This window comes from Hemitrygon akajei, chromosome 19, assembly GCF_048418815.1.
Source record: "Hemitrygon akajei chromosome 19, sHemAka1.3, whole genome shotgun sequence".
Lineage (NCBI taxonomy): Eukaryota > Metazoa > Chordata > Chondrichthyes > Myliobatiformes > Dasyatidae > Hemitrygon > Hemitrygon akajei.
Window position 1 is genome coordinate 8,146,291 of NC_133142.1, and position 25,615 is coordinate 8,171,905.

The 25,615-nt window shown below is 42.7% G+C and overlaps 1 protein-coding gene across 1 annotated transcript in view; it reads right to left on the reverse strand.

Moving 5' to 3' along the window:
• The window catches only part of col7a1 (collagen, type VII, alpha 1), a 325,194-nt gene that overhangs the window by 201,658 nt on the left and 97,921 nt on the right, over nucleotides 1-25,615 (reverse strand). The window contains exons 18-27 of the mRNA XM_073072948.1: nucleotides 24,581-24,724; nucleotides 22,800-22,922; nucleotides 20,812-20,955; nucleotides 19,954-20,076; nucleotides 15,312-15,455; nucleotides 11,530-11,664; nucleotides 7,661-7,807; nucleotides 4,607-4,738; nucleotides 3,376-3,522; nucleotides 1,782-1,901 (exon numbers count right to left, since the gene is read on the reverse strand). Coding sequence (XP_072929049.1) covers nucleotides 1,782-1,901; nucleotides 3,376-3,522; nucleotides 4,607-4,738; nucleotides 7,661-7,807; nucleotides 11,530-11,664; nucleotides 15,312-15,455; nucleotides 19,954-20,076; nucleotides 20,812-20,955; nucleotides 22,800-22,922; nucleotides 24,581-24,724 — 1,359 coding nt within the window. The remainder of the gene's footprint in view (nucleotides 1-1,781; nucleotides 1,902-3,375; nucleotides 3,523-4,606; nucleotides 4,739-7,660; nucleotides 7,808-11,529; nucleotides 11,665-15,311; nucleotides 15,456-19,953; nucleotides 20,077-20,811; nucleotides 20,956-22,799; nucleotides 22,923-24,580; nucleotides 24,725-25,615) is intronic.

Consider the following 25,615-nt stretch of genomic DNA (forward strand, 5'->3'; position numbering starts at 1 on the left):
AAAATGGAGAAGATAACAGCATCTATTAATCATAAACTGGAACAATTTGGTTCATACTGGGAAAAATGGTTTAACTACATAATGCCTCATAGGCCTGATTTTATTCTCACAAATCAATGAATCTGTTGTAAAAAAAAGGATCACTCCCTACTTGTACATAGTTCTTTCCTTTTACTTGTTTTTTCTTTCCACTCTTTTCTATAAGTGTATACCCCAGATAAATACTTTGTGGAGATTTTGCGATATATATGATTATATGTACAATATCTGAAATACATCTTATGGAAATGTTTGTTTGATGAACTTCAATAAAAAAAATTACAAAAAAAAAGAAAAATCGTTGTCTCATTTTACTATGTACTGTACCAGCAGTTATGGTTGAAATGACAATAAAAAGTGACCTGACGACTTGACAATCTCTTTAATTCAGACACTTTCACTGAAATAGATACTCCTTCCTTGTGATTCGCTTATGAAACCTAAAGCATTCTGCAGTCAATGGTTTTGGTTCTAAACACTCCTGCATTACTTTCACAATATCAGCAAAGATAATTTTAGCTGGTTTGGTTAGGGCAGCTAAACTTCAAAGCAAACTGTCTGCCTTTAAACCCAATGCACTCAGCAAAATTGGTACTTGCTTCTCATTGGCTATTACAATAGTTTCAAAATACTGCTCAATTTGGTCAGTATATAAAACTGAGTTATCTGGTGTGTAAAAGCAATGATCCTTCCAAAGTCACCAGCCATTTCTGCTTTTCTTTTTGATGATTATTATCACTTGATACACATTGTTTATGAGCCCAGGAATTCTTCCGTTTTCTCCATTTCTGTTTTTATCTTAATCATGTCCTCCCTTCTGAAGAACATGTACTGTGCTGCGGTTTTTAAAATCAAACGTCTTGCTGCACTTCAAAAGGTAAGTAGCCATCTCAGGTTCCTTTTAAAAATATGTCATCACTACTGTTATGTTTTGTAACTTCGAAACTTTAAACTAATTCAAAGGAAAACAAAAGAGCTGAGAGAGATGTGAGTCTATCTCTGTGTTTTGCTTTAGGCAAGAAATGCACATATCATGAGATAGCATGAAGACGTATGAAATTCATGCTTTTTTACATATAACCCATAATGAATTTATTTAAACAAACAAGGATGCTTAATGAACAATATATACAGTATATACAAGATCACTCATACACTACTGAAATATTAAATGCACAGCACTAATTGGAGAGGTCAGAGGAGAACGGCCAGACTGGTTCAAGCTGACAGGAAGGTGACAGTAACTCAAATAACCACACGTTGCAACAGAGGCGTGCAGAAGAACATCCCCAAATGTAAAATACGTCTTGAAGTGGATGGGCTGGAGCAACAGAAGACCACGAACATACACTCAATGGCCACCTTATTAGGTACAGGATGTACGCCAAGTGTCAATTTATGAAACATTTCAATTTTCCCAGCCCCCGTGGTGGGATTTGAACTCATGGCTTTCTGTCTGCAATTCATGCCTCCCGATTACCGATGCAGTAATGACATCTCTGCACCGCCTTTTTCAGCCCTACCTGACCATGCTATATTTGAAATGCAACAGGAAATGCTGCGAGTATGTTAGAGGTCAGCATATACAAACGTTTGTATAACATTTACATTTTTAATTCCAGACTTCCAACACTGGCAGTGATTTGCTTTTAAATCAGTTTGTGGTCATGCTTTAGAAGCGTGAGGCTTCAGGCTTCCCGTGAAAGATACTGAAAGGTGAGAGGTTTCACAGCTTAACCTACCTGAGGCAAGTTTCCATGAGAGGATGTAACTTGTTACACCAGAACTGCGTTTCCAACCAAGGACAACCTCCCTCGTGTCGACATATATCACTCGGAAATCCTGCACAACCTCAGACCGGCCTACAGACAGAAGTAACAAGTGGGCTTTCAGAAAAGTGGAAGACTGATGTCCTACACAAGCCAAAACCCATTGCAATAAAGCACCAGACACATTGTCAGCCCACATCTGACCCACCCATCCAACCTGTCTGCACTTACATGAAGAATATTCCAGAATCCTGCTCCCTGCAGGAGAGCTCCTGCACAGAACAGGAGAGCCTCAACAACAAAGGCAAGACACATCTCCTTAGAAGTGACTTGGTTAAAGATTTAGTGTTTCCACCCTAGACATTTTCTCTTCTCCCTCCTTCCATCAGGCAGAAGATGCAGAAGGCCAAAAAGTCACGCCACCAGCTTCTATCCAGCTGCTATGAGACTGTTGAATGGACCTCTTGTACATTGAAGACTAAATGTTGATCTCACAGTCTACCTTGTCAGAGCTCTTTGTGCTTTACTGTCTACCTGCACTGACCATAACACATAGGAGTAGAACTGGGCCATTCAGCCCATCGTCTCTTGTACTATACACTTTCTATAACTGCAACACTATATTTGGCATTCTGCTGCTGCTTTTCACTTATACTACCTCAAAGTACTTATGTTTTTGAAATGATCTGTATGCGTGGCTTGCAAAAATAAGTTTTTCTCTGTATCTCAGTGTTGCCATCAGGTAGAAGGTAAAAGATCCTCAGGACTCAAGATCCTAGGTTCAGGAACAGTTACTATCCCTCAAACATCAGGCTCTTGAACAGAAGGGGATAACTACACTCATTTTCCCATCCATTGAGATGTTCCAACAACCAATAAATCTCACTTTAAGGACTTTTTATCGCACTGTCTCATGTTCTCGTTGATTGTTGCTATTTATTTATATTTACATTTGTTCAGTTCTTTGATTCTGCAATCTGGCTGATCTTTCATTGATTCTGTTATAGTTACACTTCTATAGCTTTGCTGAGTATACCTGCAGGAAAATAAATCTCAGGGTTGTATATGGTGACATATATGTATTTTGAAAATAAAAATTTACTTTGAACTGCGCAATCATATTTTTAACAGTCTCATCACCTCTTCCTTGATCCTACACACATTCACACTAAGGGAGGTCTACAGTGACCCGTTAACCCACCCACCCAAGTGCCTTTTGGATGTGGGAAGAAATGGGATCACCTGGGAAAACTCACGTTGCCGCAGGGAAAATATACGAACCTCTCAAAGACTCCGTGCCGGGTCAGGATTGAACCTGAGTCTCTGATGCACAGAGGCAGGAATTCACCTGGCTGTGACCAGAGTTGGGGTCTGTGGGATCCTGCTGGGTGCAAATTGGCTATCGTATTCCTTGCACCAACAAAAATTTACACTGCAACTAACCTTCATTGACTGCAAAGCCCCTTGGGAAGTCCTAAAGACTGTAAAAAGCCCTTTGAAATGAAACAAGCATAACAGCAAACTCTCAGTAGATGGACCAGCAATTAACCATTTATTGTTAACTAACCTGTTGTAGCAGTGATTGTGCTGTAAGGACCTTCACGATTGCCAAAAACTGCAGCAACTCTAACGAAGTAACTTCTCCCAGACTGCAGGTTTAATATATCGAACGTGTTAATGTTTGCGGAAACCAGTCTACTGCTTTCTGTTCCTCCTGTGGATGAAACAGAATCTTAATCAAAAACTATATTTCTTAACCACAGTTTAAAGGAAGAGAAGTTTCAACCTTTGTGTGCACGTTTGTATCAGTGAACAAGAAAGATACATTCTCAGTTGGATAACTACAGCCTTTTCTGACAATCAGACCTCAGGAAAGATGTTAAGAGTTTGGAGAGATTATTAGGACTGTACCAGAGTCTCAGAAATAAGTTAGTGGAGAGACTCAAGAAATTAGGGTCGTTTTCTTTCAGTAGAGACGCTATATAGAAAATGTTTTAAAAAAAATTGAGGTTCTGGAATCAGAGTCACTTTATAATCAGATGCTCCTGCATCTAGTGTCATTTTATGTACACACAATCAGTGTATGTACAGTATGTAAGGTAATCCTATGTATCTACCGCTACACTCAACAGTTACTTGTTCATTGCATTTTACAGGATTGCTTTAATAGTTATATTTATTGTGGGGATTTCATGATTATTGTGTTTTAATGCTGCATCATATCTGGAGAAACAATCATTTTCTCCTTTACGTTCGTGTACTGAAGAATGGCAATCAACTTGTCAGCGAGGACAAGAGCGGAGAGTGGAAAGTGGAAGACGAGCGTGTGTTCGGTCCCATCTGCCAGTGTTTCACTGGTTTGCCTCTTCCTCTCACGTAAGGAAAGTGCAGGAGTCTGAGGATCCACGTTGCAAGGATTGATCAGCAAGGCCGTGGACTCATTTGTGGGGGGGGGGCTTTGAGGTTCATGTTGCATGTGTTTCTGGATTCTGGTTAACTCTTCTGCTGTTATTGAGTGATTTGACTGGGGTGATCAATGCAGACTAAGGCACTTCAGTGAAGGATGACCCTGCAGCCTGCAGTGGGCCTCAGCTTCCACAAGTCCGAAGAAAACAACCCCTAGTTTGCCCAACCTCTCCTCATAGCGCCTGTTCTCTAATCTAGACAACATCCTGATAAACCTTTCCTGAACCCTCTCCGTATTCTCCAAATCCTTCCTCTAAAGAGGAAACAAAAAATGAATGCAATGCTCCAGCATTTTATAATTCCTCTGGTGATGTTGTACTGAAACACTTTACCCTCAAGTGGTCTCCAGTAGATCTGATATCCTGTGCTTCCTGGCACACTGCTCCAGGTAATCTGAATCCGCCTTGTCGTGGAGCCGACGGCCCGCAGGTTCTCGACTCTTCCCGGCGCACGCTCAGCCGTAGCTGTGGATTCAATGCGGAGGAAAGATCCCCAACAGGTTAATGTGGACAGTACTGAGGAGTGGGGTTGGGCTGGGTGTGAATGTGGAAACATCCCCTTTGGGAAACGGGACATTTTAACCTTGACTGCAGAGATGCTGAAAGATCAGTGATGCTGATCAGTTGTGGTAACTGTGAAATACAAATCTGGGAATGGGGCCAACAGCTGGTCTGGATCAGAGACAAAGGAAATTTAATTTTATTTTGGGATATAGCACAGTAATAGGCAATGAGCACCCATTACACCCGTGTGACCAATTAACCTACTACCTGCACGTCTATAGGTTGTGGGAGGAAACCAGAGCACCCAGAGGAAACCCACATGGTCATGGGGAGAACGTACAAACTCCTTACAGATGGCAGTGGAACTCTATCTGTGCTGCTAGCACTTTAATAGTGTTATGCTAACCGCTACTCTAACACACTGTCCAAATGCAGGATGAAAGCTTGAGATCATATCAGACAGCATCTATGAGACGGAGAGTGCTTGGTAAACGCGTGCGCGCACACACACACACACACACAAACAAACACACTCACATATACTCACACTCACATTCACACACACACACTCACACAAACACACACACACAAACACACTCACATATACACACTCACACAAACACACTCACATATACACATACATAAACAAACACATTCACATATACACACACTCACATACATACACACACACTCACACAAACACACTCACATATACACACAAACACACTCACATATACACACACACACACAAACACACTCACATATACACTCACACAAACAAACACACTCACACAAACACACACACAAACACACTCACACAAACATACTCACATATACACACACTCACATATACACACACTCACACAAACACACACACACACACACTCACATATACACAAACTCACACAAACACACTCACATACACAAACACACTCACATATACACACACTCACACAAACACACACACACAAACAAACACACTCACATATACACACTCACACAAACACACACACACAAACACACTCACATATACACATACATAAACAAACACACTCACATATACACACACTCACACAAACACACTCACATACATACACACACACTCACACAAACACACTCACATATACACACACACAAACAAACACACTCACATACACACACGCACACACACACACACACACACACACAGACACTCACACACACACACACAAACACACTCACACAAACATACTCACATATACACACACTCACACAAACACACACACACATATACACACTCACACAAACACACACACACACAAACACACTCACATATACACATACATAAACAAACACACTCACATACATACACACACACTCACACAAACACACTCACATATACACACTCACAAACAAACACACTCACATACACACACGCACACACACGCACACACACACTCACACACAGGGAGACACTCACACTCACAGACACACATTGCTTTGTCATTCTGCTGTCGTGGCATTTCACTGCCTTCCCCTGGTATACTCTTATAAAGGGTTGACTTTGTGGTATTTTCCCACCATACACAGTGGAGTATTCCATTTCTTTAGTAACGGCAATGTGAAAGTGTGTATATTTATTTATTTATTGGTGTACATAGTGGATTAAGCCCTTCCAGCACTTTGAGCCGTGCTGCCCAGCAACTCTGGATTTAACCCCAGCCTAATTACGGGACAGTTTATGATGACCAATTAACCTACCAACTGGTATGTTTTTGGAATGAGAGAGGAAACAGGAGCACCCGGAGGAAACCCACGTGGTCACGGGGAGAACGTACAAACCCCTTACAGACGGCGGCAGGTATTGACCCCAGATCGCTGGTACCACGAAGCATTGTGCTAAGCACTGTGCTACTGCACCCCCCCACCCCCCAACTCTTGTGACAATCCACAACCACCTCTCTGCTCCCTCTTACAAACCTGTCCTGACCTTCATGCACACCCTTCTCCTTACTCACCAAAGCAGTGATGGACTTACTGCTATGAACGCTGCCTCAGGTAGCGGCTGAGGCCGTTACCACTGCAACTTCTGTGAGGAATCTGCATGACTGTGTAAAGGAAGACACAGGACTGCAGACAAGAGAAGGGTGGACGCAGGCACAATAAATACACAGGTGGCTTGAAAGGGATCTGGGAATAGAGGTCCATAATTCATTGAAAGTGGCATCACAGGTAGGTATGGTCGTAAAGAAAGCTTTTGGCACATTGGCCTCACAGATCGAAGCGTTGAGTACAGGATATGTTGAAGACTTTGGTGAGGCCTAATCTAGAGAATGGTGTAGAGTTTTGGTCACCTGCCTACAGGAAAGATGTAAATAAGACTGAAAGAGTACAGAGAAAATTTACAAGGATTTTGCTTCGTCTGGAGGACCTGAGTTATAAGAAAAGATTTATTCCTTGGAAGGAGAAGATTGAGAGGAGATTTGATAGAGGTGTATAAAATTATGAGGGGTATCAATATGGTAAATGCAAACAGTCTTTTTCCACTGGCATTGGGTGGGACTACAACCAGAGATCATGAGTTAAGGGTGAAAGGTGAAAAGTTTAAGGGGAACATGAGGGGAAACTTCTCCACTCAGAGGGTGCGGATAGTGTGGACCGAGCTGCCAGCACGAGTGGTGCACGAGAACTTGATTTCAACATTTATGCTAAGTTTGGTACACGGATGGGATGGAGGGTTATGGTCTGGTGCAGGTCGATGGGAGTAGGCAGTTCGAATTGTTCAGCACAGACTAGATGGGCTGAAGGGCCTGTTTCTATGCTGTATTTCTCTATGAGTCTAGATTGAATAACTCTATGGGTTATAAAGGATGATGAATAGCATCAGAGCTGTGAATGACTTACGAGTAGTTGCAGTAATCGTCACAGGGCGTCCTTCTCGATTTTCGATCAATGCAACCACTTTTACAAGGTAATTAACTCCACCTTCAAGATCCACAATATCAATGGTGTTTACATCTCCAGGTACGACTCTGCTGGTCTCAGCTCCTCCTGAAAACACGGAGGGGAAATCAACAAGAGGTGCTGGTTATTTTCAAAATGTGTTCAGGCTTACCTGATCTAGTTCGTACTTGTATCTGCAATTTCTATGTTCAAAGTTCAAAGTAAATGTATTATCAAAGTACCTGCATGTCACCATATATAGCCACTTTTATTTATTTTATATTATTTAGAGATACAGCATGAAATAAGCCCTTCTGCCCAACTCATCGCACTGTCCAACAATTCACCTATTTAAGTCTAGCCGAATCACAGGACAATTTACAATGACCAGTTAACTTACTATTGTGTGTCTTTGGACTGTGGAAGGAAACCAGAGCACCCGGAGGAAACCCACACACTTAAGGAAAGGACGTACAAAGTTCTTACAGATAGCGTCGGAATTGAATTCTGAACTCTGACTTCCTGAGCTGCAGTAGTGTCACACTAACTGCTACACCAGGCCGGCTGGTGGCGTAGTGGCATCAGCGCTGGACTCTGGGGCGAACGGTCCTGAGTTCAAATCCAGCCGGCTCCCTTGCACGCTTTCCATCTGTGCTGGGTTAAGCACCAAACTAGCAACTAAAAAAACTGGAGAATGCTACAGAAACACCACATGATGAGCAATCACCAAAAAGATTGGTGTAATCATGACGGCGCCCGATGACTCCACAGTACTCTGCCTCTGGCTATTTAAGGGCATTCTTCTTCACTAGCGTGGAACCCCACCAGTTTTCTTGCAGGCAAAGAAATACAATAGAATCAATGAGATGCAATACAGTTTCTCAATATTGCAATGCAATGCAATATTGAGAAATACAATAGAATTAATAGAATCAATGAAGAATGAGAAATAGAATCAAGTCTAAAAAGTCATAAAGTCAATTTCCAAAAAGTCAAACTGTGCAAAAAAGCAAATAACAACAATATAATATAATTAAATAATACTGAGAACATGAGTTGTAGAGTCCTTGAAACTGGTTCTATTGGCTGTGGAATCAGTTCAGGGTGAGTGAAATTATCCACACTGGTTCAGAAGCCTGATGGTTGAAGGGTAACAACTGTTCCTGAACCTTGTGATGTGGGTCCTGAGGCTCCTGTACCTTCTTCCTGATGGCAGCAGTGCAGAGAGAGCATAACCTGGGTGGTGGGAGTCCTTGATGAGCAGGACAGACAAAGGAGAATTGGTTGATGTTGTGCTACCTGGATTTTCAGAAGTCCTTTGACAATGAGCCACACATGAGGCTGCTTATCAAGCTATGAGCCCATGGTATTAAAGGAAAGGTTCTAGCATGGATAAAGTAGTGACTGACTGGCAGGAGGCAAAGACTGGGAATAAACGGGGTCTTTTCTGGCTGGCTGCCGGTGACTAGTGGTGTTCCACAGGGGTCTGTGTTGGGACTGATTCTTTTTACGTTCTGCGTCAATGATTTGGATGATGGAATTGATGGCCTTGTTGCAAAGTTTGCAGACAATATGAAGATAGGTGGAGGGGCAGGTAGTTTTGAGGAAGTAGAGAGGCTGCAGAAGGACTTGGACAGGTTAGGAGAATGGGCAAAGAAATGGCAGATGGAACACCGTGTCATGATGTGTACGGTCACGCACTTCGGACACAAATTTAAAGGGTTGACTATTTTCTAGTTGGAGAGAAAATACGAAAGACGGAGATGTAAAGGGACTTGGGAGTCCTTGTGCATGATTCCCTAAAGGTTAATTTGCAGGTTGAATTTGTGGTGAGGAAGGCAAATGCAATGTTAGCATTCATTTCAAGAGGACTAGAATATAAAATCAAGGATGTAATGTTGAGACTTTATAAAGCAGTGGTGAGGCCTCACTTGGAGTATTGTGAGCAGGTTTGGGCCCCCTTATCTTAAAAAAAAATGTGTTGAAACTGGAGAGGGTTCAAACGAAAATAATTCTAGGATTAAGTGGCTTGTCATATGAAGAGTGTGTGATGGCTCTGAGCCTGTATTCACTGGAATTCAGAAGAATGAGGGGTGACCTCATTGAAACCTATCGAATGGTGAAAGGCCTTGATAGAGTGGATGCATAGAAGCTGCTTCCTATGGTGGAAGAGTCTAAAGACCAGAGGACACAGCATCAGAATAAAGGGGCGTACTTTTAGAATGGAGGTGAGGAGGAAGTTTTTTAGCTAGAGGGTGGTGAATCTGTGGAATTCTTTCCATGGACTGCTATGGAGGATAAGTCTTTACATATATTTAAGGCAGAGGTTGATTGATCCTTGATTGGTCAGGGCATGAAAGGATGCAGGGAGAAGACATGAGATTTGGGCAGAGAGGAAAATTGGATCAAGGTCTAATTTTGCTCCTATATCTTATGATCTTATGATGCGGATGCTGCTTTGTTGCGGTAACGCTCCTTTGTAAGTGTGCTCAGTGGTGGGAAGGGCATTTCCTATGATGGAATGGACTGTGTCCACCACTTTTTGTGGGAGTTTCTGCTCCCGGACATTAGTGTTCCATACCAGGCCTTGATGCAACCATGTCAGGATTGGTTTTTGAGTGAGTTTGGGTTTGGTGGGAATAAGTCAAAGTGAATTTATTATGAAAATACATATATGCCACTGAATACTATCTTGAGATTCTATTTCTTGCAGGCATTTACAGGAAAATAAAGAAATGCAATAGAATTTATTAAAAAATACTATACATAGACAAACAACCAATATGCAAAACAACTAATGTACAGATATGGATTGGGTATATTTAAAATGCAGGTTGACAGGAACTTGATTAATAAGTTTATTGAAGGTTATGGGGAGAATGCAAGAGAAGGGGTTGATCGGATAATAAATCATCCATTAATGAATGGTGTAGCAGACTCAAAGGGTCAAGTGGCCTAATTCTGCTGTGTTCTATGGTCTTAAAGAAGACAAATTGTGCAAAAAATAAACAAAAACGCTGAGAATGTGAGTTGTCAGTTGAACATGAGATCACGGGTTAAAACAGCGAAGCCACCATTGGTCAGTGTCGACAGCAGTGTCCTAGCTGTCTAGATAAAGAAACAATATGGAGAGCAAGCTGTCGCCCATGTAGCAGGCTCCCACTCTCCACACATCTGATGAACCCAAAGGAACGGAAGAGGCCGATACAGTTTGGCACCGGCCAGCATTGCAGGAACTCAACACAGAGCATTGAACTCAACACAGGGCTGCCTCAGGGACTTCAGCTCCGGATTTTCCCTCGGGGGAATTTACTCCCAAATCTGCCCGAAGTGATTGGTTTCAAGGCACCAGTAATCCACCTCTGCACCTGCTCCGTTAGTGGAAATGGTTCCATCAGGCTTATTTGCTAAGCTGCATGTGAAGGCCAGAAGATGGTCTTGGTTATCAGAGGCTATTTGAGGCACACGCTATTGGGAACATTTAATAGGTAGTGGGAGCTTATCCCTACTAACTGCCCCAGCGATAACAACCTTAAGGAACCAAGGGTTAAAACAAATATCCAAGTTATGACACTATGACCAAAAAAAAAACATACCACTGCCTCTTCGTCCTCAGAAGGCTAAGGAAATACAGAACAATAGTGTCATACTAACAATTATAGTACACTGCTGCCCCTAATATGGCTGCTGAGTTAGTAAATTAACCACTGTACGTTGTTTACTCTATTGAGTAATTTGCTTAAGAAAGCTCTGAAAAGCAGAGAGAGGAGATAAGGGAGGAAACAGAGCTGGAGGTCTTCATTGAAGACATGGCCACCGGTGGGACTCACCTTCACTACGCTTCCAGCTGATCCTGTACGAAGTGGCTCCACGAACTCCGATCCAAGTCACGCGGAGGACGTTGCTCCGAGCTTCGAGCACCCGAACGTCACTGACTCCAGCGAAGGGATCATCGTCGTACACAGCTGCAGACAAATCGCAGGCCGCGCACTTCCAGTTACTAGCCAGAACACTCTTACTCATAAGAGCGACCTCAACACATTCAGCTGCAGCCCAAGTGCTTTCCTGTCACCCTTGGAAAAGTCAAAAACGGGTGTGCTAGTAAATCTGAAATAAAAACAGAAAATGCTGGAGACTTTCAACAGGTCAGGCAGCATCTGTGGAAAGAGAAACAGGTTAGCGGAGGAATGTTAACCATTTCTCCTTCCACATTTGATGGCTGACTTGAAGAGAGTTTCTACCATCTTCTGTTTCCATTTCCTACTTTTTTTGGATTTTTTTGGAATTCTGGAAACCTGGGTGATATGATGGTTGGGCAGGAGAGTTGACATGAGACACGAGATTAGCAAAGGTTTTAGTGAAAAACAGGGCAGTATCAAAGGACCAAATGTTCTGTTCCCCCTTCATTTCTTTTTTTCTTGTAGCACTGTAGAATAGAGAGAGACCTAGGAGAACAGGTATATGGTTCATCAAAAGTGGAGTCACAGTTCGACAGAGTGGTGACAAAGGTTCTGGGCACCCTGGCCTTCATCAGTCAGGGAAGTGAATGTTGAAGTTGTGATGTTATGCTGCAATTGTACCGAATTTAAAGGTTTAAAATTAGCTTTGTTTGTCACGTGTACAGTGAAATATTGAAACATGCAGTGAAATGTGCGTTTATATCAATGACTAACACAGTCCAAGGTTGTGCTGAGGGCGGCCTGCAAGTGTCACCATGCTTCCAGCACCAACATGGAATGTCCACAACCTACTAACCGTTATCCAAACACCTTTTGGAATGTGGGAGGAAACTGAGGCGCCTGGAAGAGACCCATGTGGTCACAGGGAGAATGTATAAACTTCTTACAGACAGCAGCAGATTGAACCTGGATCGTTGGCACTGTAATAGCATTACGTTAACTTCTACGGTATGGTGCCACCCACAAGATGTTGATGAGACCCCATTTGGAACATTGTGTCCAGTTTTAATTCATCCTGTGATGGACCTTCAGTTTCCAGGGCCTGAAGGGTTTATTGCCAACCTCAGCTTTCTAGCTTAGCAGCACGACCTTTCTAAAGGGTCAGAGTTGTTTGTAACAAAGATTAAACTTTAACAAATACTCTTTGCTCAGCTTGTTGTTGTAAACAAGAATCAGTCTCCAGTTCTTAAATAGGAAGCAGCAATTAGTTTGAAGTTGGATGCACAATTTTGACAAAGTGTTACAGAATAAGGCTGCTAGGTCACAGCAAGTGGTTGTTTCCTAAGAGGTCTGCTTTACAACATGAAGTCACCAAGAACTGTCTTGTCTGTATTGGCCAGACGCAAGACAAAAGGGCTATGTCACTAAATACATCAAACATACAGTAGTTATAAGCTGGGATGAAAGCTGCATTTAGCAATAAACCTCTGAGAGAGACAGCCCTCACAGCATTAATTGTGGATGTTTGGAATTTCTATCATCAGAAGCTTTTAAGACCATCTGCGTGAATTATTTTGTCCCAGTAATTGTATCTGGAAAGCATTATATGCAGATGATGTCTTCTAGTACAAAAATAGTATAAACATGATGGCAGATATGATAGCAGAATATAGCATTAATGGTAAGACTCTTGGCAGTGTGAAGGATCAGAGGGATCTTGGGGTCCGAGTCCATAGGACACTCAAAGTTGCTACACAGGTTGACTCTGTGGTTAAGAAGACATACGATGCATTGGCCTTCATCAATCGTGGGACTGAGGTTAAGAGCCGAGTGGTAATGTTGCAGCTATATAGGACCCTGGTCAGACCCCACTTGGAGTACTGTGCTCAGTTCTGGTCACCTCACTACAGGAAGGATGTGGAAACCATAGAAAGGGAGCAGAGGAGATTTACAAGGATGTTGCCTGGATTGGGGAGCATGCCTTATGAGAATAGGTTGAGTAAACTCGGCCTTTTCTCCTTGGAGCGACGGAGGATGAGAGGTGACCTGATAGAGGTGTACAAGATAATGAGAGGCATTGATCGTATGGATAGTCAGAGGCTTTTCCCCAGGGCTGAAATGGCTAGCATGAGAGGGCATAGTTTTAAGGTGCTTGGAAGTAGGTACAGAGGAGATGTTGGGGTAAGTTTTTTACGCAGAGAGTGGTGAGTGCGTGGAATGGGCTGCCGGTGGCAATGGTGGAGACAGAAACGATAGGGTCTTTTAAGAAACTCCTGGATGGCTACATGGAGCTTAGAAAAATAGAGGGCTATGGGTAAAGCCTAGGTAGTTCTAAGGTAGGGACATGTTCAGCACAGCTTTGTGGGCCAAAGGGCCTGTATTGTGCGGTATGCTTTCTATGTTTCTATGTTTCTACGTCAGAAAAACAGGAGATTGTTAGGAATGGCAAGGAGAATGACAGGAAGATGGCATTGCAGAAAGAACTAGAATTCATTCCTCAACCTTTGGTTTCTGTGACAGATGACTCATTCGTCTACAACTCGTTGGTATATTCCAATTCATAAGAATTGTAGATGTGTTTGGAAATCCTTTGTAGTTTGGAAATCTTCTGTAATTCAGAAATCTTTTATAAATTAGACACCCTCTGTGAAAATTAAATGTGTGTTAAGAACAATTTGTTTAAATTTAAATGAGTAACATTAAAAATAAAAACAAGTTGTGTTTAAACTTCTTTGCGAGCTGGAGTTACTCCCTCCTTCGCAAGACAGGGGGACCCAGCACGCACCCAGTGGGTATTAACAGCTAGACAGTGAGGTAAGCTAGTCGTTAAAGTGAAGGTGGGTGCAGTATAACCTACCTGTAGTGAGGGTACCTGTAGGTATCTACAGCAGGTAGGGCTTAGAATCTTCTTTTGAGTTTAGGGATTTGTGGTCAGGGAACCCTCACAATCCTGCTATAGGAAAGATTCCACCAAGTGGGAAGAGTGCAGAGGAGATTTACAAGGATGTGCCAAGACTTCAGGGACTGATTTTGTGGAGGGAGATTTAGCAGACCATTTTTATTTATCGGAGCACAGGAGATCTTATAGGTATGTAGATAATTATGATGGGCATGGATAGAGTGAATGTGCGCTATCTTTTCCCAGTGTTGGGAAACCAAAACTGGTAGGCACAGAAAAAAAAAGGTGAGAAGGGAAAGATTTTATAGGAATCTGAGGAGCAACTTTTCCACACACAGGGTGGTTCATATATGGAATGAGCTGCCAAAGGAAGTGGTTGAGGCAGGTACATTTAAAAGATACTTGGACAGGTACATGGATAGGAAAGGTCTAGAGGGATATGGGCCAAACATGGACAAATTAGACTAGATGTTGGTCATCACTGGTTCAAAGTTCAAAGTAAATTTATTATCAAAGCACGTATGCCACATATGTAATGAGATTAATTTTCTTGCAGGCATTCACAGTAAATGCAAAGAAATGCAAGATGATCAATGAAAAGTTGCATACAAAGACGGACAAATAACCAATGTGCGAAAGATAACATACTGTGCAAATACAAAAAAGAATAATAATAATAATAATAATTAATAATAACTACTGAGAAGATGAGTTGTAGAGTCCTTGAAAGTGAGTGCATAGGTTGTGGAATCAGTTCCGTGTGGGGGTGAGTGAAGAGCCTACCCAAACCCCTGCAGAGGTAACAAATACGCACCAGTCCGTGCCATGATGGTGACCGGGATTCCTTCCCTGCTCCCCATTATGGGCGTGACGCGAACAGCATAAGCAGTCGCTGGTTTCAAATTTCTGATCTCGAATGATTTGATATCGCCGCTCACCACATTGCTCTCCTCGATTGCTGAAATGGAGGGTAAAAATTGGATCATAAATACTAGCATCATTGAAGTGGTGCCCTTAGCAATGTAACCTCTCCTAAAAGCAACATAAAGATACAGGCTTGGCTTGGCTATGAGGTATCCTCTCACAATATATGAAGACACAGCTAACTGTCAGGTCAGCACAGAAGGTCATTAGCTGAAGTCCACCATCATTTGTATGTGTCCAGGACAAAAGGGCATTTAATGTCTTTTATTGGCTTTCCTCCATTATGTCCTGTTTAAGTTTAGAGAAAATAAATCAGACATTTGATACATACTTTAAATTTGAGCAAATCTGGCGACCTTTCATTCAATATTTTCATTTGATTTCATTTGTTACTCTTTCAATTTCTTTTTCAAAGTTTTAGGTTTGATCAGAAAGTCTTCCTTTCTTTTTTTTTGGTCATATCCTCAGAATGGACTGCCCATCATTTTTTTTCTTTTTTTTGTATAGTGCAGTGGGTTTTTTTTCTTCTTCAAATAATAATTTAAAGTTTTTTTCTCTCTTTATGAACTGATAAGAGGAGAATTAGTTCTCTTCTTTTTAAATTATATATTATATACTAGCTTAACACTATGTATGATTTTGATAATATCTATTTCACTTCCTGTTTGTATTGTTATTGATATATATATTTGAGATAATTCTCCTCCTGTCTGTATTTACGCTCCTTTTAAATCAATAAAAAGATGGATAAAGAAAGAAAGGACATTTAAAATAAAAAGTTCACACCATTTTAAAAGTTTCTTCCCCCAGACAGTTTATCTGATCAACCATTCTATTTAGGCACCCCCAGCCCTCTCTATTTGCCCCATCACTGCACTGGAAACATTTTAAACAACTTTTTATAATGCTATTTACATTGTGGAAAGGATGTTTCCCATGGTGGGGGAGTCTAGGACAGCAGGGCACAGCCTCAGGATAGAGGGGCGTCCATTTAAAACAAAGGCGCGGAGAAATTTTCTTAGCCAGAGTGTGGTGAATTTGTGGAATTTGTTACCACAGACAGTTGTGAAAGTCAGGCCATTGGGTGCATTTAAGGCAGAGATTGATAGGCTCTTGATTGGACATGGCATCAAAGGTTACAGGGGGAAGGCTGGGGAATGGGGTTGAGGAGGGGAAAAAAAAGGATCAGCCATGATTGAAGGGCAGAGCAGGCTAATGGTCTAATTCTGCTCCCATGTCTTCTAGTCTTATGGTCTAAATACATGCCTGTATTTCTGCATTTATGCATATTTTATTCCATATCTATACTTTATAACGGCTTCTTCCCCTCTGCCATCCGATTCCTAAATGGACATTGAAGCTTTGGACACAACCTCACTTTTTTTAATATACAGTATTTCTGTTTTTGCACATTTTTAATAATCTATTCAATATACATAATTGATTTACATGTTTATTTATTATTTTATTATATTTATTATTTCTCTCTCTCTCTCTCTGCTAGATTATGTATTGCATTGAACTGCTATTGACAAGTTAACAAATTTCACATCACATGCCGGTGATAATAAACCTGATTCTGATTCTTTATAATTGTTGAAAGTTGTTGCATTTAGTTGTATGCCTCAGCAAAACATCACAGCAAGTTAGTAATATATGTCAATGTATATGGTGAATAAAGTTTATCTTTGATCAAATACCTGGGACAGAGGCTGTAAGCAGAGCTGAAATATACTGCACTGGAACCTGCAGGTAGGACATGTGCTACACCTGTCCCTGTACCTCTTCCCTCACAACCAGTCAGGGCCCCAAACAATCCTTCCAGGTGAGGTGACAGTTCAGTCTGCAAGCCTGCTGGGGCCATCTACTGTATCTGGTGTTCTTGGAGAGGCCTCCTCTGCATCAGTGAGACTCGTCGTAGGGGACAGCTTCACCGAGAACCTTTGTTCCATCCGCCACAATAGGTGTCCTGATGAAGGGTTTTGGCCCGAAACGTCAACCGTACTCTTTTCCTAGATGCAGGTTGGCCTGCTGAGTTCCTCCAGCATTTTGTGTGTGTCGTTAGGTGGGATTTCCTGGTGGCTGCCCATTTCAATTCAACTTTCCATTCTCATTCTGAAATGTTGGATCATGACCTCTGCTACTGCCATGACAAGGGTACCCTCAGGTTAGAGGAGAAACACCTCATATTCTAGGTTGCCTCCAACCTGACGGCATGAAGATCAATCTCTAATTTCTCCCTTCTCTCATTTTACATTCTCAATTCTGGTTCCTCTCTCACTCCTTCTCTTCTCCTCACCTATCACTTCCCCCTGGGCCCCCCCCCCTTTCTTTTCTCCCATGGTCTTCTTTCCTCTCCAATCAGGTTCCTTCTCCTTCAGCCCTTCAACTCTCACCTACCACCCGCCAGCTTCTTACTTCATCCTCCCTCCGCCACCCACCTTCCCCTTCACCCCGTCTCATCTATCAGCTCGTACTCCTTCCACTGTTCCCACCTTCCTACTCCTCCTTGTTCCCCTTCCTTCCTAGTCCCGATGAAGAGTCTCGGCCCGAAATATCAACCATTCATTTCCCTCCATAGGTGCTTTCTGCCCTGCTGAGTTCCTCCAGCACGTTGTCTGCATTACTTCTGTTAAATGGGCTAAATTGCCTGACCTAACGCCGAGAACATCGAACAGTCTGGCACAGGACAAGCCCTTTGGCCCATCATATTGTACCTGACTGCTCCTACCCAACCCTGGCAAACCCAAATCAACAAATCCTCCATATGTGAGGTCATATGCTCAGGTATTTTGATGATCCCAGAGAATTAGGGCCTGTTTGTTAATTTTCTTTAAGAGCCTAGGATATACATTCCATGGAAATTTACTTTTTTTCAGCAGCACATTATATTACAAACATGACAAACAAGCATAAACATAAATTAACATGAATTATACATAACCTTCCTCAACATAACCTTGTCATGGTTTGGAGGCTTGCATGCCTCAATGACCCAGAGGGCTATGTTGGCTGAAGTCAGGGCTTTGTGCTTGGCCTCTCGGTAGGGTCACCCATGCCAAAGGTCAAAGGGTAGAGGCCAGACTAAGAGTGGTCCACTGATCCTCCGGGTTCCGGGGTTCAGCTCAGGGCTAACAATCCTGCTCAAACAAAACTCTTAGGGAAACAGCAAAGAAGAATCCTTCTACATCAGTGTGGCCAAGGACAGACAGAGATGCAGGACCTTCATTGCTGACCGAAACACTAGCGGTGTAACAAATATTAAGTAGATAAACATAACCTTAATGTTTTATACAGTTTGTCTTAATTTGTCCAGAAAGAAATATAAGCATGATTCAGTCAATGTCATTATTATTTAATTCTCCTCAAAATATCAGCAGTCATTTCATTACACACAACGGCACCTGAACAAATATTTAATCATCGTTTTACTGTTTATTTCAGGCATTAGTCCGATGAAAATTGCCAACATTTTTCAGACAGATAACAGGGATATTTGCACCGGGAAACAAGTTCACAGGAGAAAATAGAGTTTGTCATTTAGGGATATAGAGTCAGGAACTCTACAGCACAGGAACAGGCCCTTTGGCCCATCTAGTCCATGCCAACCTAGTTTTCTACCTTTTACCCAGATCATAGCCCTCTAAACCCCTCTTATCCCAGCTTCTTGTAAATTGAACCTGGATCTACAATTCTGCTGGCAACAAGCTACAATGCCCAATGACTCATTGACTCATAGCCTAATCATGGGACAATTTTCAATGACCAATTAACCTACTCACTGGTATGTCTTTGAACTATGGGAGGGAATCAGAGCACCTGGAGGAAACCCACACAAGATACGGGAAGGAACATACTTACGTTCTCTCTGCAACCCTTACCTCCCCTACTAGTTGTTGTCAACCTCCTTCTCTCACGTTCTCCCTACAACTCTCAACTCCTCTACTACCTAAGAAGCGAGAGATTAGCTTTATTTGTCACTATCAATCCATGGTTCAAAGCACCCAAAGATGGCCTCCACAGATTCACCACCCCTCTGGCTGAAGAAATTCCTCTTCATATCTGTTCTACAGAGTCAACCCTTCATTCTGAGGCTGTGCCCTTGAATCCTGGACTCTCCTACTGTTGGAAATATCTTCTCCATTTCCACACTGCCCAGGCCTTTCAGTGTTTTGTAGATTTCAATGAAATTCCCTCCTCATCTTTCTAAACCCCATTGAATACAGGCAGGAGACATCAAACACTCCTCATATGTAAAGCGCAGAATTGTACTTGTATGCATATTTTGTTTTTCTTATGACTCTGATGGTGGCCACTCAGCCCATCAAACTAATGCTAGCCCACAAAGCAATCCCACCAGATTTTCAGCACCTGAAATCTTTTCCACTAGGTTATTAGACTTGGTAAATACTATAGGTCTCACAGTACATCATTCAGAATGAAAGCTCTGGTGCTGGACATCCACAATGATGAGGGGGAGTCGGGGACCACCTGATACATACTCTACGACATCAGTGAAACATTAAACCCACCATCAGCACTCTTCCAAGTGACTCTGTATGCTGAGGCCCTGCCCACAGTAGCCCATGAGATCAGGAGTGAGTTCTTTTGAACCTCAGTCACACGCAAGTTGGTCACATCTCCCACAATGGAACCTTGTCATTAAAACACAGAGAAATATGTTAGTCATAAATATCAAAATGTCCACATTCACCCGGAGGCTGAAAAAGATTTGATCTGCATGAACACATTTCTCAGGGTATGTGAGTACATAGATCATTACAGCACAGTACAGGCCCTTCGGCCCAATATGTTGTGCTGACCTTTTACCTTCTCCAAGATCAACCTAACCCTTCCCACCCACATAGCCCTCCATTTCTCTTTCATCCATAACCTGACAATAATAAACCAAAATAACTTTCTGTACTCTACGCAGCATTCTATACCCTTTCCAAAGATCAAACATTGTATTTAATTATTTATTTATAGAGATACAGTGTGGAATAGGCCCTGCCGGCCTTTTGTGCCACTTTGCCCATCAACCCCTGATTTCATCCCAGCCTAATCACAGGACAATTTACAATGATGAGTACATATTTGGACTGACAGAGGAAACCGGAGCACCCAGAGGAAACCACACAGTCACGGGGAGAACGTACCAAACTCCTTACAGATCTTTCCCAGTATTTGCTCTTTGTCTGACAGATGCTGGCAATTAGCAATGGTGCATCGGTGAGCGCTCTTGCTGCTGAAGGTGAAGGGTTCAGATCTGGCCCGACAGGTATATGTAGGTCTTAGTGAAAGACATCAAGCTTAGGAGGTCACAGGGCTTCTCCTGCCCTGTTTTCTGACGCCCGGCATCAACGACGTTCTGGTAAATGACTACTTACTAGTTTTTGTCGTCACCGTCACTGCGTTTCCTTCTCTGGATCCTATTAATGGTGAAACCTCGATTGCATAAGTGTGGTCGGGCTCTAAGCCTTCGATAACAAATGAGGTAGTGCCACTCCTGAGGAGTTGACTGTCCTTGACACCTGAGTAAGAGGAGGATGAATCGGTATCAACAACAATAACTTGCATTTATATAGGATCTTCAAAGTGCAACATCATTCCCACAGGTAAAATTGGTAACAAACTCACAAAGGGTGATGGTTGGACAGGTAAGTACTTCTAAAGCAGAGGTCCCCAACCTTCTTTATGCCAGGGACCTCTACCATTAACCGAGGGGTCCGTTGGAAACCCCTGCTCTAAAGTAACACACACAAAATGTCAGAGGAACTCAGCAGGTCAGGAAACATCTATGGAGAGGAATGAAGTGGTGACACTTTGGGCTAAGTTCCTTCATCGGGACCGGAAAAGAAGGTGGAAGAAGCCCGAATAAGGATGTGGGGGGAAGAGTAAAAGCTGACATGTAATTAGTGACGCCAGTTGAGGGGGAAGGTAGGTGGTTGGAGGACACTTCTAACTTTATTTGTAGATAATTCTTTACCTTTTATAATTGTGGAATGTTGTTTTCTGTTGCATGTAGCACCAACGCATCAGAGCAAATTTCTAATACTTGTAAATGTATAATATGAATAAAGCTGATCCTGAATCCTTGTAACTTTGAATGAGGAATAAATGTATTAAAGGAAGAGAGGGGTGGAGAATGTTTGAAGAGGCACTCTGTTGCTTAGGAATAGGAGAGATGTACAAGTGGTCAGTGTTTAGGCTTTTAGTTTGAAATACAGCGCTTCTGACTTTTATTCTGATTATGTTGCTGACTTTTATTCTGACGGAGCTGCTGAATTAAAATTTGAAATTCAGTTGGGTCACGTGAGGGCAGCCATTTGGTGTGGCAGAGTTTTTGAGTGAAAACGAAGCACATTTACTCAATCCTGTGTTGACTTTCTCTTGTTTGCCCCACCGTAACGCATCGTCTGTAAGTGCTGGCTTAGTTCAAAAGGAGAACACCATCTGAGCAATATTCTGTGTTAATATTATGTGAAAGTTTATTCCCGATCATCAGTACAGTGATCAACCAGCCTTGGAAATTTCATGAATGCTTACATGACATTAATCTTCTTGCACTCTTTAAAACTAACACATGTTGTGTATAATTTGTATTTTTTACATGTATTCTTAATATAGCTTCATATATTCCTAATTTTTTATGAATGTGTGACTTTGTGGTCATAAGTTCGCTGCGTTAAATATTTTCACAGTTTGTTGTCTTCTGCTCTCTGGTGGAACACCCTAGTTGGGTGGCCTTTCATTGACTCTGCTATGGTTAATATTCTATACACTTATTAAGTATGCCCACGAAAAATATATCTCAGGGCTGTATATGGTGACATATATGTACTTTGATATTAAATTTACTTTGAGATAGAGGTGTCCCCATGTCTGACACAAAGCTAAGGGTTCAGGGTGGAGAAGTTACCCTCATCAAGGAAGGTGAACAAGCCAGCACTTTTCTCCACAGACTGGAGAGGATGACATGACAGAAGTTTTTACCCACAGCGGAAGAGTTCAGAGATTGCAGATGAAATACTTTCAATTACTGGGGTCACCAGTGTTAACACTAATAAGTTCAACGGACAGTTCAAGGTGGAGCATCCTTATGCAGACAGTGGGGAGATGGTGGTCAAAGTTAAGTGCACAAGGAGATGCAAATCGCCTGAGTTTGGGACAAATGGATGGAGGGATAGATTGAGGGAATTAGCTGGGGAGGGGTGGGAGGAGGCTTCTGTAAACCATTGACTAGCTGGGCCAACCGATAATGCTGTGGATCCCATGCAATTCAGTGAAGCTGTTTCACCAGCTGCAACCTTTGATCTTCACACACTTCATCCTCAAATCCTGCAGGTCCAGGCAACCAACCAAGAGGAACACATACCATCTGATCGCCGCCATGTGATCCTGTACGCAGTCGCTCTGGAGAAACCAACCCAGCTGACCCGGATCCGAGTACTTTGTGCTTCTTCCACTTGAATATTGGTCACTTCTTCCCCGAGGGGTTCTTGTAAAGAGAAAGTAGACTTTTACAAACAAGGAAGCCGATTAATATTTGCGGGGGACATAAGAAAATGGCACTGAGGTCAAAGATCAGTTGTAATGTTGATGAATGGTGAAGCAGACTTTCAGATGGCTAACTCTTGCTTCTAGTCCTTATGCTCTAGTGTAGAAAGAAAGATTTGAATTAAAGAGCAACATACACACAAAATGCCGGAGAAACTCAGCAGGTCAGGAATAAACAGTCGACATTTTGGGCCGAGACCCTTCATTGGGACTGGTAGATGAATTGGCCACTGTAAATTGCCACCGGTACATTGATGAAGGGAAGATGCTGGGTGAATTGGTTGGAATGTTGGGAGAATGTCAGGGAATGGAATTGCTCTGTGATCTGTATAGACCCAATGGGCCGAAGGGACTCCTTCTATGTCATAACTAACATAACGAAAGCCTCCTGGAAACACAGTGATATTGATGTCACTTTCTCTGCGAAAACATTCTTGATAATGAAGAACATATGGGCTTTAGTGGCATGGATGGTATACGGATCGTGGGTGAGTTTGATTTAAGAATGGAATGAATGGAAAGAAGTGGCTGTTCTAGAACCTGGAGGTGTGGGATTTCAGGCTTCTGATGGTAACTGTGAGAAGATGGCATGGCTTGGATGGCAGGGATCGTTGATGGTAGATGCTCCCTTCCTGAGGCAGAGCTTCCGATAGGTTGGGAGGGATATGTCAGTGTCCTTTTGGGCTGACTCCACCACTCTCTGCAGTTCCTGTCAATTAGAATTTCTGTGCCAGACCATGATACAATCAGTACATCTCTAGAAGTTTGTATTTCTTGTAAAAACTGGTATAACTAATGTTTAATTTATGTTTTCCTTTTCGAAGTGACTTGTCTGAGGATATATACCTGTGATGAATCTACGACTAAGGTTTTCATTTCACAGAGCAAACCTATTCCATGACCCCAGTTCCCAAACTTCCAGCCAAATCCCCTCATCTTTATATCATCACAATCATTATGTGCTGTGTCAAATGACATTGGCGATCATGGTCTTTCCACGACCATGATTGTTCTTGCTAAATTTTTCTACAGAAGTGGTTTGTCATTGCCTTCTTCTGGGCAGTGTCTTTACATGACCCCAACCATTATCAATACTCTTCAGAGATTATCTGCCTGGTGTCAGAGGTTGCATAACCAGGACTTGTAACATGCACCAGCCACTCATACGACGATCCACCACCTGCTCCCATAGCTTCACGTGACCCTGCTTGGCGGCTAAGCAGGTCCTTTGCCCAAGAGTGACCTGCAGGTTAGTGGAGGGAAGGAGTGCTTTACACCTCCCTTGGTAGAGATGTATCTCCACCCCACCACCTTTACATTCCAGTGGCAATTTACAGTGGATCTGCCAACCCACATGATCTTTAGGCTGTGAGGAGAAACAGAAGCACTTGGAGAAAACCCTCGCAATCACAGGGAGAACATGCAAACTTGTGCATGTGACAATAAACTTGACTTTGATAGCAGAGGCTGAATGGCCTTATTCTCTGTAATAGGTTCTATGACACTGTCTCCACAATGCAGCGAGCCTGGACATTATACAGGTATGAAAATCCATTACATTTATACCTAGTTATAATAATGGATGGTCCGATAACTCACCTGTCCTCACTGTGATGGTGACAGGAGTTCCCTGGCTAGTCCCTACCATTGCCGAAACTCCAATAACATACACAGTATTCGACTGCAATCCATCCACGTCAAACATGTTCACGGAAGCACTTAGAGTTCTGCGTTCCTCGGTGCCTAAGTTAAACAGCGGGAAATGTAGTGAAAGATAGAATCAGTACCAATGCAAAAGAAGGTTCAAAGCAGTGCCTGGTTGCATTTCAAGACTTGAACACAAGTGATCTTGCAGATGCTGAAGAACTTGAACAACATACACAAAATGCTGGAGGAACTCAGCAGGTCAGGCAGCATCTGTGGAAATGAATAAACAGTCGATGTTTTGGGCCGAGGCTCTTTAAGAGGACTGGAAAGGAAGAGGGAAGAAGCCAGAATAAGAGGTGGTGGGGGCGAGGGTGGGAGAAAGGCAGCAGTACAAGCTAGGTGGTGATAGGTGAAACCAGGTGACGGAGACAGGATCTCCCGGTTGCCACCCACTTCAACTCTGCTTCACATCCCCATTCAGATATGTCCATACATGGCCTCCTCTACTGCCATGATGAGATCAAACTCAGGTTGGAGGAGTAACACCTCATAAACCGTCTGGGTAGTCTCCAGCCCCTTGGTATGAACATCAAATTCTCCAACTTCTGGTAATTCCCTCCCCTCCCTTCCCCCATCCCAGTTTCACTCTGCCTCCTCCTCTAGCTGCCTATCACCTCTCTCATCATTCCGCCTCCTTCCACTACCCATAGTGCTTTCCCCTTACATTCCTTCTTCACCTTTCCTGCCTATCCCCTCCCTGCTTCCCCTCCCCCACCTTGATCTTTCCTCTGATTGGTTTTTCACCCGGCACCTACCAGCCTTTTCCTTCCCACCCTCCCCCCACCTTCTTTATAGGGCCTCTGCCCCCTCCCTCTTCAGTCCTGACGAAGGGTCTCGGCCCGAAACGTTGACTGCTCGTTTCCACAGATGCTGCCCAACCTGCTGAGTTCCTCCAGCGTGTTGTGTGTGAGGTAGAAGGTTATGGAA